Source organism: Dreissena polymorpha, chromosome 1 (genome assembly GCF_020536995.1).
Source record: "Dreissena polymorpha isolate Duluth1 chromosome 1, UMN_Dpol_1.0, whole genome shotgun sequence".
Lineage (NCBI taxonomy): Eukaryota > Metazoa > Mollusca > Bivalvia > Myida > Dreissenidae > Dreissena > Dreissena polymorpha.
The window spans coordinates 66560786-66578230 of record NC_068355.1 but is presented as its reverse complement, the minus strand read 5'-3'; the positions used below and the strand labels follow the sequence as shown (position 1 = coordinate 66578230).

At 38.0% G+C, this 17445-nt stretch overlaps 1 protein-coding gene across 4 annotated transcripts in view; it reads left to right on the top strand.

Moving 5' to 3' along the window:
• The window catches only part of LOC127833088 (ATPase MORC2-like), a 95148-nt gene that overhangs the window by 36961 nt on the left and 40742 nt on the right, over positions 1-17445 (top strand). For all 4 annotated transcript variants that reach the window (XM_052358365.1, XM_052358367.1, XM_052358366.1 and 1 more), the window contains exons 11-13: positions 7320-7460; positions 8617-8771; positions 14854-14982. In XM_052358365.1, the coding sequence (XP_052214325.1) occupies positions 7320-7460; positions 8617-8771; positions 14854-14982 (425 nt within the window). The remainder of the gene's footprint in view (positions 1-7319; positions 7461-8616; positions 8772-14853; positions 14983-17445) is intronic.

Genomic DNA, 17445 nt, shown 5'->3' with positions numbered 1-17445 from the left:
CTGAACATGCGTAAATCCCCTGACGTGATGTGTGCTTTGTTAATACAACGCTAAATACACCGACGCTTTCTATGCACATGACATGACGTTGTACACTCGGCATAATTTTCGCGCCCTTTTTTATTTAGAAGACAAAGGCAACACGAGAGGGTCAACAAGAAATAAATTATCACTGTTATTTGAAGCAATAATCTGTTAACGTCGAGTTAGCATTTACCTTCGGAAGTGTATTTCGGATTACAAACGTTTAGACATTAACATTCGGGAATGGGTTTCGGATTACAAATTTAACTATGCACATTTGAGATTTCAAAGATACATTAACAATTGCGTAATGAATTCAACGATAATTTGTTTAAACGCTTAACGAGTGGACTAAATGTTTTGACAGTATTATGCATGACATGCTACAGTCGTTGAGATGCGTCATGTTATATACTGATAGCTGGTAAAGGTAGGTGTCAAAGATTTTTTTTTTCGCGGGTAGCTGGGTAACGGTAGGTGTGAATAGGGACTTCTGGTTGTTATCCAGTTTGTTCTAGATTTTTAGCGCCTCCATTATACACATTCACGCCTGTGTAGTGCGACAAACAATAACCCCACTTGACCATAATAATTCTGACATATCTCAACGACTGTAGCCTTTAAGATGCAACGTAATTTACTTAAAAAGTTTTCACTTTAAAACAAAGCATTACACGTTTTTATCATCATTCAAATTTAAAGCCCAGGCTTTCCCCGAGGAAGAATTACATGATTTCTTATTTTTGCATGTTTTACATGAAATGCACGAGAATTGTTAGTTTGTTGCTAGAAAGTTATAAACTTGTCAGAAAATATAGCGCTATGCAACCCATGCTCCGTGTCATAATGACGCTTCCTATTGTTGTATACAGAGTTAAGCTTTCCAATGACCCGGATTATTGATTAAGCAATAGTAAAATTGCGGCCATTTTCGGCCGATCTGCTAGTTTTTTTTGGTCTTAAATTCGTTTTTTTCCTCGTTCGCTCCTTTTTCAGAGCGGTCGGGAATAAAATATATATAAAAAAGACGAATTTCCGATTTTATTTTTTTTCACATTTTCCAAAAATTAGGGTCGGCGGTTTTGTAAACCAAGAAATATAATAGTCGTGGCCCTACTGATCCCAACATGGTTTATGGCAATACCTCTATCCTCTTGTGACATGACAAACCTGGGTCTGTAAACTGTTTTCTTTAAACTACAAATCCTGAACAACAAGTCAGACTTTAATGAACAGTGTCAGAATGTTTTTTTATACGCCCATTTTGAAAAAAACAGTACGTATTATAGTTTCACCCTTGGTGGGTGGGCGGGCGGCGGCATCCACAGCAGTGTTCGCTCTCTAATTCAAATAGTTTTCATCCGATCTTCACCAAACTTGGTCAGAAATTGTATCTAGACAATATCTAGGTCAAGTTCGAACATGGGTCATGCCTGGTCAAAAACTAGGTCACTGGGTTACTTAGTGCATTGCAAGGATTTATCATGGTGTCCCCTCTTTAATTGAAGTAGTTTTCATCCGATCTTCACCAAATTTGGTCAGAGGTTGTTCTAAATGATATTTAGGTCAAGTTCAACTATGGGCCATGCCCGGTCAAAAATCAGGTCACGAGGTTATTTAGTGCAAACCAAGCATTGAGCATGGTGTCCGCTCTCCAATTGAAGTAGTTTTCTTCCGATCTTCACCAAATTTGGTCAGAAGTTGTATCGAGACAATATCTAGGTCAAGTACGAATATGGGTAATGCCGGGTCAAAAACTGTCAAGGGTCACTTAGTGCATTTCAAGGATTTAGCATGGTGTCCGCTCTCTAATTGAAGCAGTTTTCATCCGATCTTCACCAAATTTGGTCAGAAGTTGTGTCTAAATGATATTTAGGTCAAGTTCAATTTGAGGCATGTCGGGTCTAAAACTAGGTCACTTAGTGCATATCAAGTATTTGGCATGGTGTCCAAAACCTTCAAACGGGCGTATCTTGTGACAGTTTGGCACTCTTGTTTTATACTATCTAGGCCAGGACGGAGGTTCGAATCTGGTTCACATGGGTTAAGCTTCTAGCACCAGCACAAATCCTTAAGAAAATTTAATACCTCTCTTGGGAAAAAAATTTATGACCGAAGCTTGATGAAACTTTACAAGAAAGTTTATCTTGACATATGAGCCCAGTTTGAATCTGGGTCAGTTTGGTCCAAAAACTAGGTCATTAGTTAAAATCCTTTTTTATGCCCCCAGATCGATAGATCGGGGGTATATTGTTTTTGTCCTGTCTGTCTGTCTGTCTGTCATTCTGTCCCAAAACTTTAACCTTGTTTAAATTTGAATACTTTTGCAATATTAAACATACCAACTTGATATTTACCATGCATGTGTATCTCATGTAGCTGCTCATTTTGAGTGGTGAAGTCAAGGTCATCCTTCAAGGTCAAATATCATTGTATTTTTATGCCCCCGGTAGGGTGGCATATAGCAGTTGAACTGTCTGTCAGTCCGTCTGTCAGTCGGACAGTCTGTCAGTCTGTCAGCCGTCCTAAAACTTTAACATTGGCCATAACTTTTGCAATATTGAAGATAGCAACTTGATATTTGGCATGCATGTGTATCTCATGAAGCTGCACATTTTGAGTAGTGAACGGTCAAGGTCATCCTTCAAGGTCAAAAGTCAAAAAATCCAATCCAAGGGAGGTAATAAGCTTTAAAAGGGAGATAATTTCTTAACCTGCCAAATGATGTATTGAAATTTTATTCCAAGGTGTTGCAATAGGGGGCATTGTGTTTCTGACAAACACATCTCTTGTTTGCATGCTGGGAGCAAACTGACCTGAACAACCATTTTTATGCCCACGAAGGAGGGCATATAGTAATTGGAACATCCGTCCGTCTGTCCTTCTATCACACTTTGCGTTTAGGTTTCGCATTTAGGTTTCGAAAAATACTCATAACTTCTATGTCCCTTCACATAGAAACTTGATAATTGGCATGCATGTGTATCTCATGGAGCTGCGCATTTTGAGTGGTGAAAGGTTAATGTCAAGGTCATCCTTCAAGGTCAAAGGTCAAATGCATGCATCAAAGTGGCGCAGTAAGTGGCATTTTGTTTCTGACAAACACATCTCTTGTTCTTTCCTAAAACTTTAACCTTCGTTAAAGTTTTATCATAACTTTTTTAATATTGACCAAAGCAACTTCATATTTGGCATGCATGTGTATCGCATGGAGCTGCACATTTTGAGTGGTGAAAGATCAAGGTCATCCTTCAAGGTCAAAGGTCAAAATAAAAAAATAAAAATCCATTTCTCCATTCAATCTCTTACTTACTTATCGTGATTCATATTTTGGTAAAAGGAATTGTACTTCTTTTTAGCGTATCTTACAAAAGTATAAGCACCCATTGCAGAAAGCCTTTTTATGCCCCCAGAACATAGGTTCAGGGGGCATATTAAAATCACACCGTTTGTCAGTCAGTTAGTAAGTTAGTCAGTCCGTCCGGATTAGTTTTCGCTCAATAAGTCAAGCAATTGTCATCAGACCTTCACCAAACTTCAACAAAATGTGTAAGGCAATAACAACTAGGTCAAGTTCGATAATTGGCAAAATTGACCAACACACTCCTGAGTTATGGCCCTTGATTCATCATAAAATTTGTTTTCCTGTTTCCGCTCAATAACTAGAGCAATTGCCATCAGATCTTCACTAAACTTCATAACAATTTGTAAGGCAATAACATCTTGGTCAAGTTCGATAATCGACCAAATTGACCCAGACACTCCTGAGTTACATCCCTTGAATCATTGAAAATATTGCGCTTTTTCTCGTTTCCACTCAATAACTCAAGCAAATGTTATATGATCTTTGCCATACTTCATGATGTGTAAGGTCATAAGATCTAGTCAAGTTTGATAATCGGCCAAATTGACCCAAACACTCCTGAGTTACGGCCCTTGAATCATAAAAAAATGAGTTTTTTCTCGTTTCCGCTCAATGACTCAACCATTGTCATCGGATCTTCACCTAACTTTATAAGAATGTGTAAGGCAATAAAATCTAGGTTAAGTTCAATAATCAGCCAAATTTACCCAGGCACTTCTGAGTTACGGCCCTTGAATCATAAAAGAAATGCGTTTCCGCTCGAAACATGCTCATAATTTTTATGTCGCTTCAGATTTAACCTTCATATTTGGTATGCATGTGTATATGGACAAGGCCTTTCCATACGCACATAAATTTGACCCCTTTGACCTTGACCTTGAACTAAGGTTCCGCGTTTAGGTTTCAAAATCTGTGTTAAGGTTTCAAAAGGCGTTTTGGGGGCATATGTCTTCCGATGGAGACAGCTCTTGTTTAATATTGAAGATAGCAACTCGATATTTGGCATTCATGTGTATCTCATGGAGCTGCACATTTTGAATGGTGAAAGGTCAAGGTCATCCTTCAAGGTCAAAGGTTAAATATATGGCTTCAAAGTGGCGCAATAGGGGGCATTGTGTTTCTGACAAACACATCTCTTGTTACTTGATACTATTCTAGATACCACTTGTATGGCTCAATAGTGATTAAATTCTGGCAGAACTCAGGTGAGCATTTTAGGGACATGATGGCTCTCTTTTTATTCTTTAAAAATTTCCAGAGTATCTGGAAAGTTATAAGAGGCATACACACCATACTTTATATGTAGATCTCAATAAGGGGAATTCCATTGCATAGAAACAATAACAACTGCTTCATAATTTCATAGTTATTGCTCATGTGAATGTATGTGATTAAATTTTGTCAAACACATTTGTTATACCCCCACAAACAAAGTTTAGGGGGGTATATAGGAGTGAGCTTGTCTGTCTGTCTGTCCGTATTTAGTGTCTGCTCTCTATTTCAAGATGTTTTCATCCGATCTTCACCAAACTTGGTGAGATGTTGTATCTAGATGATGTCTAGGTCAAGTTCGAATATAGGTCATGCTGGGTCAAAAACTAGGTCACGGGGTCACCTAGTGCGTTTTAAACATTGAGCATGGTGTCTGCTCTCTAATTCAAGCAGTTTTCATCCGAGCTTCACCAAACTTGGTCAGATGTTGTATCTAGATGATGTGTAGGTCAAGTTCGAATATGGGTCATGTTGGGTCAAAAACTAGGTCACGGGGTCACTTAGTGCGTTTTAAACATTGAGCATGGTATTCGCTCTCTTATTCAAGTAGTTTTCATCCCAGCTTCACCAAACTTGGTCAGAAGTTGTATCTAAATGATGTTTAGGCGAAGTTTAAACATGGGTCATGGCAGGTCAAAAACTAGGTCATGGGATCACTTAGTGTGGTTTAAACATTGAGCATGGTGTCCGCTCTCTACTTCAAGTAGTTTTAATCCGATCTTCATCACACTTGGTCAGAAGTTGTATCTAGATGATGTGTAGGTCAAGTTCGAACATGGGCCATGCCGGGTCAAAAACTAGGTCACGGGGTCACTATGTGCGTTTTAAACATTGAGCATGTTGTCCGCTGTTTTTTGTGAAGACAACATGCAAAATATTCTGTGTCAATGCCGAATGTGAGGGTATTAGTCATGTCTGTGACAAAGCTCTAGTAAAGTATGTAGAAGATGGAATGTGGGGGGGATATGTATTTGGCAATAGTGACAGTTTGTTGTTGGTGCACCAATCTATGCCTTTGGAAGATATTGACTCTAAAAAACATTTCGATACCAGAGTCATGTTATAATTTATATTTCAGCAGCCCTCCAGGAAAAGTGGATTTGATGCATAAGGGTAAATTAGCCTGTAATGTGTTTTTAGCTCACTTGAGCACAATGTGCTCATGGTGAGCTTTTGTGATGGCCTTTTGTCCATCGTGCGTCATGCGCCGTCAACATTTGCCTTGTGAACACTCCAGAGGCCACATTTATTGTCTGATCTTCATGAAATTTTGTCAGAAGATTGGTCTCAATAATATCTTAGATTAAAAAATGGTTACGTTTGCTTGAAAAACATGGCTGCCAAGGGGCGGGGCTTTTTTCCTTATATGGCTATAGTAAAATCTTGTTAACACTCTAGAGGCCACATTTATTGTCCGATCTTCATGAAACTTGGTCAGAAGATTCATCCCAATAATATCTTGGACGAGTTAAAAAATGATGCCGGTTGGTTGATAAACATGGCCGCCAGGGGGCGGGGCATTTTTCCTTATATGGCTATAGTAAAACCTTGTTAACACTCTAGAGGCCACATTTATTTTCCGATCTTCATGAAACTTGGTCAGAAGATTTGCCAATGATACCTTGGATGAGTTCGAAAATGGTTTCGGTTGTTTTAAAAACATGACCACTAGGGGGCGGGGCATTTTCCCTAATATGGCTATATATTGCTTTAGTAAAACCTTATTAACACTCTAGAGGCCACATTTATTGTTCCATCATCATGAAACTTGGTCACAAGTTTTGTATTAATGACATCTTGGATGAGTTCGAAAATGGTTCCCGTTGGTGGAAAAACATGGCCGCCAATTGGGGTGTGGCATTTTTATGCCCCTTTCGAAGAAATGTGGGTATATAGTTTTCGCACTGTCTGTCGGTCTGTCACATTTTGCGTGTCCACTCTCTAATTCAAATAGTTTTCATCCGTTCTTTACCAAACTTGGTCAAAAGTTGTATCTAGACAATATCTAGGTCAAGTTCGAATATGGGTCATGGCGGGTCAAAAACTAGGTCACGGGGTCACTTAGTGCATTTCAAGGATTTAGTATTTAGGTTTTGAAAAAAGCTCATAACTTCTATAAAGGGTTTATAGGGGGCATATGTCATCCTATGGCGACAGCTCTTGTTCCTTATATAGCTATAGTAAAACCTTGTTAAAACTCTAGAAGCCATATTTATTGTCCAATCATCATGAAACTTTGTCAGAAGATTTGTTCCAATGATATCTTGGACAAGTTCGAAAATGGTTCCAGTTGCTTGAAAAACATGGTCACCAGGGAGCTGGGCATTTTTCCTTATATGGCTTCATGAATCTTCATGAAACTGTCAGAATATTTGTTTAAATGATATCTTGGATGTTTATGAAAATGGTTCTGGTCTGTTCAAAACATGGCTGCCAGGGTGTTCACTAGTCATGAAAGTTGGTAAGAACATTTTGTTCTAATGACATCTTGGGCTGCACAGAACAGGTCAGTTCCTTTGAATCTCAGGTGAGCGACTTTGGGCCTTTCAGGCCCTCTTGTTTCCTAATGTGGATACAGGCAACACTTTACGCACATGCAGTAAGCTCCGTTTTTCCAGAGCAGGGCTTATTTCCATAAATAATTGTTTGTTCCTTACAGGGCATTGAAGGACCCAAAGACTTTGAACCTCATATTCGGTATCAACATTGAACAGAGATCTCATGATGGCGTGTTTGTGTATAACTGCAGTCGACTCATCAAGATGTACGAGAAAGTGGGACCCCAGGTGGACGGAGGGGTGTAAGAGAGCTCTTTTTCTCTAATTTAATTTACAGACAATGGCCATTTAACTGGACCTGAGTTGTCAAAACTTTGAAATCAAAAATCTATTGCACACTGATTTTAAATTACCAACTGGATTAGTTATTTATTATAATGCAATTGGTTTAATACCACTGTTTTGACAGCCGCCAAAATATATTTCTTAATGAAATTATCCATGCTTAATATAAAAGAATTGGAATTTAAGCTGACATGGATTTCCTTTTAATTCAAACTTCAGAAATGGATGTCATAAATTGAATTGGTAACATCTGACATTGAAGATCAATGTCTAAAAAGTTTTGAAAACTTAAACGTTTGGTGTTTGTCTAATATTGTATTATATTCCTCTACTTGTACTGTTAATGTGACGCAATTTTAAGAAGTGATCTCTATCTATGTAAGAATATACTAAATATGGTGCAATTTGTATTTCGTTTGTAGCTTAATCTTGAGTGTTTATACAGAAGTAATTCTGTATGACCAATGATCAGCATAAAATGTTAGCAAAACAGCTATTGATCTTGTAACAAGACTGTATTGATGGTATGTTTTGCTACCCAAAAGTAGATTGTCAGTGGAAGGACTTCAACCTATGTTGACATGTTTATATTATCATAAGATTTGGTCACTTCTGAATATTGAAATTTAGCCTTTTTCTAAGGAAACTGAGCTATATGTATGTTTGTTAAGTGTCGTTGAAGATAACCTTGTGCATTCTACACAGGCTAATCAGTGAAGTCAATTACCGCTTTCATGTTTTTATGCCCCCGGATTGAAAGATTGGGGGCATATTGTTTTTGGCCTGTATGTCTGTCTGTCATTCATTCATTGTGTGTGTCCCAAAAGTTTAACCTTGGTTAAAGTTTTGCAATAACTTTTGCCTTATTAATAATAGCAACTTGATATTTGGCATGCATGTGTATCTCATTGAGCTGCACATTTTGAGTGGTGAAAGGTCAAGGTCATCATTCCAGGTCAAAGGTCAAATATATGGCTTCAAAGCTGCACAATAGGGGGCATTGTGTTTCTGACGAACACATCTCTTGTTTTAGTTTAAAGTGCATTAAGCACAGTTTTCCCAGAACATTGGTCCATGCATGTAGTATGGCAGACTTTCTTTCCATTCATCCAGGTTCTGCAGTGGTGTGGTGGGCATTGTAAACGTGCCCTACTATGTACTGGAGCCCACACACAATAAGCAAGACTTTGCAGATGCCAAAGAGTATCGCCACCTAATGAAGGCCATGGGAGAACACATGGTCCAGTATTGGAAGGATCTCAATATAGGTGAGTATTTCAACTGAAGGACATTTCGGAGCACATGTTTCCATACAGATATTTTAAGCTCATCTATTTTTTGAAAAAAAAAATGAGCTATTGTCATCACCTTGGCGTCGGCGTCCGGTTAAGTTTTGCGTTTAGGTCCACTGTTCTCAGAAAGTATCAATGCTATTGCATTCAAACTTGGTACACTTACTTTACTATCATGAGGGGACTGGGCAGGCAAAGTTAGATAACTCTGGCGTGCATTTTGACAGAATTATGTTCCCTTTTTATACTTAGAAAATTGAAAATTTTGGTTAAGTTTTGTGTTTAGGTCCATTTTATTCATTTTGGTTAAGTTTTGTGTTTAGGTCCATTTTATTCCTTAAGTATCAAAGCTATTGCTTTCATACTTGCAACACTTACTAACTATCATAAGGGGACTGTGCAGGCAAAGTAATGTAACTCTGACTGGCATTTTGACAGAATTATGTGCCCTTTTTATACAAAGAAAATTGAAAATTTTGGTTAAGTTTTGTGTTTAGGTCCATTTTATTCATTTTGGTTAAGTTTTGTGTTTAGGTCCATTTTATTCCTTAAGTATCAAAGCTATTGCTTTCATACTTGCAACACTTACTATCATAAGGGGACTGTGCAGGCAAAGTAATGTAACTCTGACTGGCATTTTGACAGAATTATGTGCCCTTTTTATACTGAGAAAATTGAAAATTTTGGTTAAGTTTTGTGTTTAGGTCCATTTTATTCATTTTGGTTAAGTTTTGTGTTTAGGTCCATTTTATTCCTTAAGTATCAAAGCTATTGCTTTCATACTTGCAACACTTACTAACTATCATAAGGGGACTGTGCAGGCAAAGTAATGTAACTCTGACTGGCATTTTGACAGAATTATGTGCCCTTTTTATACTTAAAAAATTGAAAATTTTGGTTATGTTTTGTGTTTAGGTCCACTTTATTCCTACAGTATCAAAGCTATTGCTTTCATACTTGCAACACTTATTAATTATCGTAAGGGGACTGTGCAGGCAAAGTTATGTAACTCTGACTGGCATTTGGACGGAATTATGGGCCCTTTATACTTAGAAAATTGAAAGTTTGGTTAAGTTTTGTGTTTTGGTCCACTTTACCCCTAAAGTATCATAGATATTGCTTTCATACTTGGAACACTCGCAAACTATCATAAGGGTACATTAAAAGGACAAGTTGCATAACTCTGGATGTCATTTTTACGGAATTATGGCCCTTTTTTGACTTAGTAACTTTGAATATATGGTTAAATTTTGTGTTTCGATCCACTTTACTTCTTAAGTATCAAGGCTATTGCTTTCAAACTTCAAATACTTTCATGCTATCATGAGGTTACTGTACCTGGCATGTTGAATTTTACCTTGACCTTTGAATGACCTTGACTCTCAAGGTCAAATTATTAAATTTTGCTAAAATTGGCATAACTTCTTTATTTATGATTAGATTTGATTGATACTTTGACAAAACTACTCTTACCTGACATACCACAATAGACTCCACCTAAACCATCGCCCGTGCCCCCCCTTCCCCCCTTCCCCCCCCCCCCCCCCCCGAATCCCCCCCTATTTTTATTTTTTTTAAGATCATCTCACAAATGACCACCACACCCTCACACTATACCCCCCCCCACCCCACCCCCTCCCGAATTTTTTTTTTAAACGGTTAAAAACAAAACTATTTATTTGGATTATTTTATGTTTGAAATACTGTCCAACCATCGCACCCAAGAATCCCCCCCCCCCCTAAATTTTTTTTTTTTTTTAAGATCATCTCACAAATTACCACCACACCCTCACACTATACCCCCCCCCCCATTTTTTTTTAAACGGTTAAAAAACACAAATATTTATTTTATATTTTTTTATGTTTGAAATACCGTCCAACCATCGCACCCAAGAATCCCCTTCCCCCCAACCCCCCCCCCCCCCCCCCCCCCGAATTTTGTTTTCCTTTTTTTCGCATTTTTGGAAGATAATGTAATAAATGTGCACCCCTCTTCACTCCACCCCTCCCTCCTTTGTGATTGAAAATGAGAGTCCCTTCAACTTTTAAAAGAAAATAGATGAGCGGTGCTCTTGTTGTTTTTTTGAAACGGTTAAAAAACACAAATTTTTATTTTTATTATTTATGTTTGAAATAAATTACATATTTATGATTACATTTGATTGATTTGATTATTATTATGCCCCCCTTCGAAGAAGAGGGGGTATATTGCTTTGCTCATGTCGGTCGGTCGGTCTGTCGGTCTGTCCGTCCACCAGGTGGTTGTCAGACAATAACTCAAGAACGCTTGGACCTAGGATCATGAAACTTCATAGGTACATTGATCATGACTCGCAGATGACCCCTATTGATTTTGAGGTCACTAGGTCAAAGGTCAAGGTCACGGTGACCCGAAATAGTAAAATGGTTTTTGAATGATAACTCAAGAATGCATACGCCTAGGATCATGAAACTTCATGGGTAGATTGATCATGACTCGCAGAGGACCCCTATTGATTTTGAGATCACTAGGTCAAAGGTCAAGGTCACGGTGACCCGAAATAGTAAAATGGTTTCCGGATGATAACTCAAGAATGCATACGCCTAGGATCATGAAACTTCATGGGTAGATTGATCATGACTCGCAGATGACCCCTATTGATTTTGAGGTCACTAGGTCAAAGGTCAAGGTCACGGTGACCCGAAATAGTAAAATGGTTTTCGGATGATAACTCAAAAACGCTTTTGCCTAGGATCATGAAACTTCACAGGTAGATTGATCATGACTCGCAGATGACCCCTATTGATTTTCAGGTCACTATGTCAAAGGTCAAGATCACAGTGACAAAAAACGTATTCACACAATGGCTGCCACTACAACGGACAGCCCATATTTTTATGTTTGAAATACCGTCCAACCATCGCACCCAAGAATACCCCCCCCACCCACCCCCCTCCCCCTGAATTCCCCCCTCCTTAATTTTTTTTTTTTTTTTAAAGATTATCTCACAAATGACCACCTCACCCTCACACTATACCCCCCCCCCCCCCTCAACCACCCCCCTCAAATTTTGTTTTGTTTTGAAACGGTTAAAAACACGAATATTTATTATTATTATTTTATGTTTGAAATACCGCACCATTGCACCCAAGAATCCCCCCCCCCCCCTGCATTTTTTTTTCGCATTTGGAAGATAATGTAATAAATGTCCACGCCCCCACACTATACACCCCTCTTCACTCCACCCCTCCCTCCTTTGTGATTGAAAATGAGAGTCCCTTCACCTTTAAAAAGAAAAAAGATGAGCGGTCTGCGCCCGCAAGGCGGTGCTTTTGTTGAGTATACTGATATTTGTTACATCAATGTCATGAATAGAGTGTAACTCAATTTTCTTGACCAATAGTTGCAATTAAGCTGACAATAATAAGAATATAACCATCATGACCCCAACCTATAAACTATATATATGAAATATATATAGTGGAGCTATCCTACTCACCCCGGCGTCGGCGTTTCCGTGCCGTTTCCGTTGGTGTTAGCGTGCAAATGTTAAAGTTTTCATACTACCCCAATTATTTTCATTGTCCCTTGACATATTGCTTTCATATTTTCCATACTTGTTAACCAACATGACCCCAACCTATAAACAAGAGCAGACAACTCTATCAAGCAATTTTTTTTTAATTATTGCCCCTTTTCCACTTAGAATATGCAGCAAATGTTAAAGTTTGCGTACTACCCCAAATATTTTCAATGTCCCTTGACATATTGCTTTGATATTTTGCATACTTGTTTGCCATCATGACCCCAAACTAAAAACAGGAGCATACAACTGTATCAAGCATTTTGACAGAATTATTGCCCTTTTTATACTTAGAATATGCATATTATTGATAAATCTATTTAAAATTTTGCATACTACCCCAAATATTTCCTATATCCTATGACATATTGCTTTTATATTTTGCATACTTGTTTACCAACATGACCCCAACCTATTAACAAGAGCAGACCACTGTATCGCGCATTTTGACATAATTATGGCCCCTTTTACACTTAGATAATTGAACATTTTGCTTAAATTGCCATAACTTCTTTATTTATGATTACATTTTATTATTACTTTGACAAAACAACACTTACCTGAATACCACAATGGATTCCACCAAAACAATACCACACGCCACTTCCCAGAACCCTTCCCCCCCCCAACCTCCCCACTACCATTTTTTTTTTTTTAAACATCCTCTAATAATTTACCACACTCCACATTATTCCCCCCTTTCAACCCCCCCCCTTCCATCCTCCATTTTTTTTTAACATCATCTAATAAATTACCCTACCCCACATTATACCCCCTCTCACCCCCCAACCCCTCCCCCACCCCCCCCCCCCCCCAAAAAAAAAAATTATAGTCGAGCGCGTTGTCCTCTGACAGCTCTTGTTTGCTATTCTATTCATGTTCTTTTTTATCCCCGCCAAAACAAAATCGGAGGGGATGTAGTAATTGGTCCTGTCCGTCCGGCCGAAACTTTGTCCGGAGCATAACTCCAAAAATATTCAATGGATTTACTTTCAACTTAGAATATAAACAGATTGCAACTAGGAGAAGTGCAGTTACCAAGAACCATAACTCTATCTACCTTAGTTTTTGAATTATCTTCCCTTTTATATAACTTTAAAGTAAATTTTTGTCCGGAGCATAACCATAAATATACTAGAGGGATTCACCTGAAACTTGAAATATAAACAGATGGCAACTAGAAGTGCAGTGACCAAGAACCACAACTCTATCTACCTTAGTTTTTGAATTATCTCCCTTTTTATATAATTTTAAAGTAAATTTTTGTCTGGAGCATAACTCTAAATCTACTGAAGGGATGTACTTGAAACTTGAAATATAAACAGATGGCAAGTAGGAAAAGTGCAGTGACTAAGAACCATAACTCTATCTACCTTAGTTTTTTTTAATTATCTCCCTTTTTGTATAACTTTAAAGTAAATTTTTGTCCGGAGCATAACTCTAAATCTACTAAAGGGATTTACTTGAAAATTGAAATATAAACAGATGGCAACTAAAAAAAGTGCATTGACCAAGAACCATAACTCTATCTACCTTAGTTTTTAAATTATCTCCCCTTTTATATAATTTGAAAGTAAATTTTTGTCTGGAGCATAACACTAAATCTACTGAAGGATTTACTTGAAACTTGAAATATAAACAGATGGCAAGTAGGAAAAGTGCAGTGACTAAGAACCATAACTCTATCTACCTTAGTGTTTGAATTATCTCCCTTCATTTAATTTCAAAGTAAATTTTTGTCCGGTGCATAATGAATTATCTCCCTTTATTTGTTTTTTACAAATATTATTCTACTCTCTAAAATAAATGTTGTCATACAAGCAAACACATTTCGGCGGGGCTTTGGCACTACCGTGACAAGCTCTTGTTATCTGAAAGTTTTTTGTGACTGAATAATATAAGAGCCTCCCTCTGGGAAAACAGGACTTAATGCATTTGTGCTAAAAGTGTTGTCCATGATTAGCCTGTGCAGTCTGCACAGAATACAGGACCTTATGCATGTGCTAAAAGTGTTGTCCATGATTAGCCTGTGCAGTCTGCACAGAATACAGGACTTAATGCATGTGCTAAAAGTGTTGTCCATGATTAGCCTGTGCAGTCTGCACACAATATATAGGAACAACCTTTGATATTTGTGAGGAAACAGTAATACTGAACATTTACCATGCTCTAATATAGCCATTATATGCATCTTTTGACGATTTTAAAACCTAAAAAATATAAAGCGTTGCAACGCGAAACGATTGAATAATTTGGAGAGTTCTGTTTTTGTCGTTAAATTTTGTGAAACTACGAAGATTGCTTATATAAGGTATAAAATACGCCAAGAAAGTGTACTCGGCGGAATAGCTCAGTAGGCTAAAGCGTTTTTACTTCTGGACTCTAGCAGGAGTCTTCTTGCATACGTAAAATTCTATAAAGGCATTAAGTGTCTTCCCTGATTAAACTTCACAGGCTAATCTGGACAACACTTTACACACATGTTTCTGCTGTAGCCCAGCAAGGTGTGCTGAAGTTCTGGGAGAGTTTCGGCTACATCAGCCAGCGCTGGAAGGATGAGCCCTCCATGGACCCCAAGTTTGTCCGCAAGCGTGCCATGCAGATCAACGTTACTCTGCAGTGTGGTGTGTAGAAAATGCGTGGCACAATGAGTGTTTTTGTAAATGAGGATTTTTATAACTTATTTGATGACAGGATTACATCGTTAGAATGCTAATAATTAAATTCTACATATATATTGCAGAATACAATATTTGTATGCCCCTCTTCGAAGAAGAAGGGGTATATTGTTTTGCTGGATGTCTGTCGGTCTGTCTGTCGGTAGACCAGTTCATTTCCGATCAAAAACTCATCAAGGAATAGACCAATTGGCTTGATACTTTACATGTCACTTGATGTGCATTGGCCTTGGACAGTAGATAACACCTATTCAAATGATATGATATAAAATTGGGTCAAAGGTCAAGGTCACTATAACACTAAGTGTGAAATCGTTTCGGATCAATAACTTGACAACGAATTGACTAATCTGATTGATTTTTCACAGGTGCCTTTGCCTTGGACAGTAGATGACCTCTATTGAAATTGGGGTCACTCGGTCCAAGGTCAAGTTCACTATCACACTAATTTTGAAAACCATTTCTGATCAATAACTCGTCAACAAATTGACCAATTGGCTTGATTTTTCACAGGTGCATTTGCATTGGACAGTAGATGACCTCTATTGAAATTGGGGTTACTAGGTCCAAGGTCAAGGTCACTTTCACACTAATTTTGAAAACCATTTCTGATCAATAACTCGTAAACGAATTGACCGATTGGCTTGATTTTTCACATGTGCATTGGCCTTTGACAGTAGATTACCCCTATTGAAATTGGGGTCACTAGGTCAAAGGTCACAGTCACTGGTACACATTTAGTGTAAAATCGTTTTCTATCTATAACTCGTGAACTGATTCACTGAATGGCTTGATACTTCCCATGAGCATTGGTCTTTGATATCAGATGACTCCTATTGAAATTGGGGTCACAAGGTCAAAAGTCAAGGTCACTGTTACAAACTTAGTATGAAATTGTTTCCGATCAATAACTCGTCAACTGATTCACCAACTGGCTTGATACTTCCCATGCGCATTGGCCTTGGACAGTAGATGACCCCTATCATAATTGGGGTCACTAGGTCAAAGAACAAGGTCACTGTCACAATAAGTGTGAAAACTGTTTCCAATCAATAACTCATCAACAAATTGACATATTGGCTTGATACTTCACATGCGCATTGTCCTTGGACAGTAGATGACCCCTTAATGAAATTGGGGTCACTAGTTCAAAGCCCTGTTCGGGAGGGGGGGGGGGGGTTTCATTGCATAAAGATAACATACTAACTTTTTTCGGCGTCAGCTGTATACGCCAGCTTTTCACCTTAGCCTGACCTTTGTTAGCGTCCAATAGAACTCAAATAAAACTTCCCGCGGCCAAGTACAGATGAATACACTTCATTGACTGCATTGGCTGATTTGATAACACCACTAGAACATTGGAAACATGTCCGCGTCTTTGTAACACTGTTTTACTGCGTGTTCAGCATGAAACAGTTTTATCTCTAATAAAAAGGCTTTATAGATAGAACAGTTTTACACTCAATCTCGACATCAATACAGTTTGTGCGTACATCTTTTATTTTCAGAGGATTTTCAGCGCGAGAACGTTGTGTACTTAAAGGCCATGTTCTCATATTTAGTACTGACTTCCATATTCCTGTCAACATGTTATATGTAAAAGTATAAAGAGCAGTGGAAGCGATGCCTCACTTTAATGTGTTGCATTTCAACCCGCGAGGTATAAGGGGTCAGTTCGCGGTTAGTGTGTTTGAATGTCAGAGTTTATATACAGATCAGACCTTCTGTGCTGTTCGGAGTTCGCGGTCAGTTATATAATAGTTATATAATAAAGACGCTATAGCGTGAACTAGGTGAACCGGAATTTTCTTTACCACCAGAAAGATGTGAAATGAAGATATCCAGCGATATTATTTTATTGCATGTCAATAATAGATTCTTAATGTGTTTTCAACAATACCATGATAAATATTATTTTTAATAAATTAACAAGAATTATTCCATCATATTTACTAATGTATTATTGCAGCATATTGACTAATGTATTAAGTATGAGCGCGATGATTCTCAATACTGTTAATAATCGAATCAAATACACGTAGCAATTCCCGATAAACCACTCAAACAGGTTTGTTCGAAGAACGCGCGTATACATATTTAAAATATGTACGGAGACTTCGCGTGTGGCCGGTTGACTTTGGTTTTCTTTTTTGTATCTATAGGTTTATGACCAGCAATATGTAATAATGTAAAATAAGCCGCGAAAACTCCGCGTAACATCCAGTACTGCGTTTGATGCAGCTAAAAACTGCACAGAAAAAGATATTAGCTATCCTTGATCTCATTCATTTAAATCTTTACCTTCCATAAACTCCAACCACAATCAACGCCGTATATCTTTTTTAAAGATATTTCTTGTTCCTGAGTAAGCTGGTTTACCAGTACTAGGAGCTTAAAATTGTGCCAATA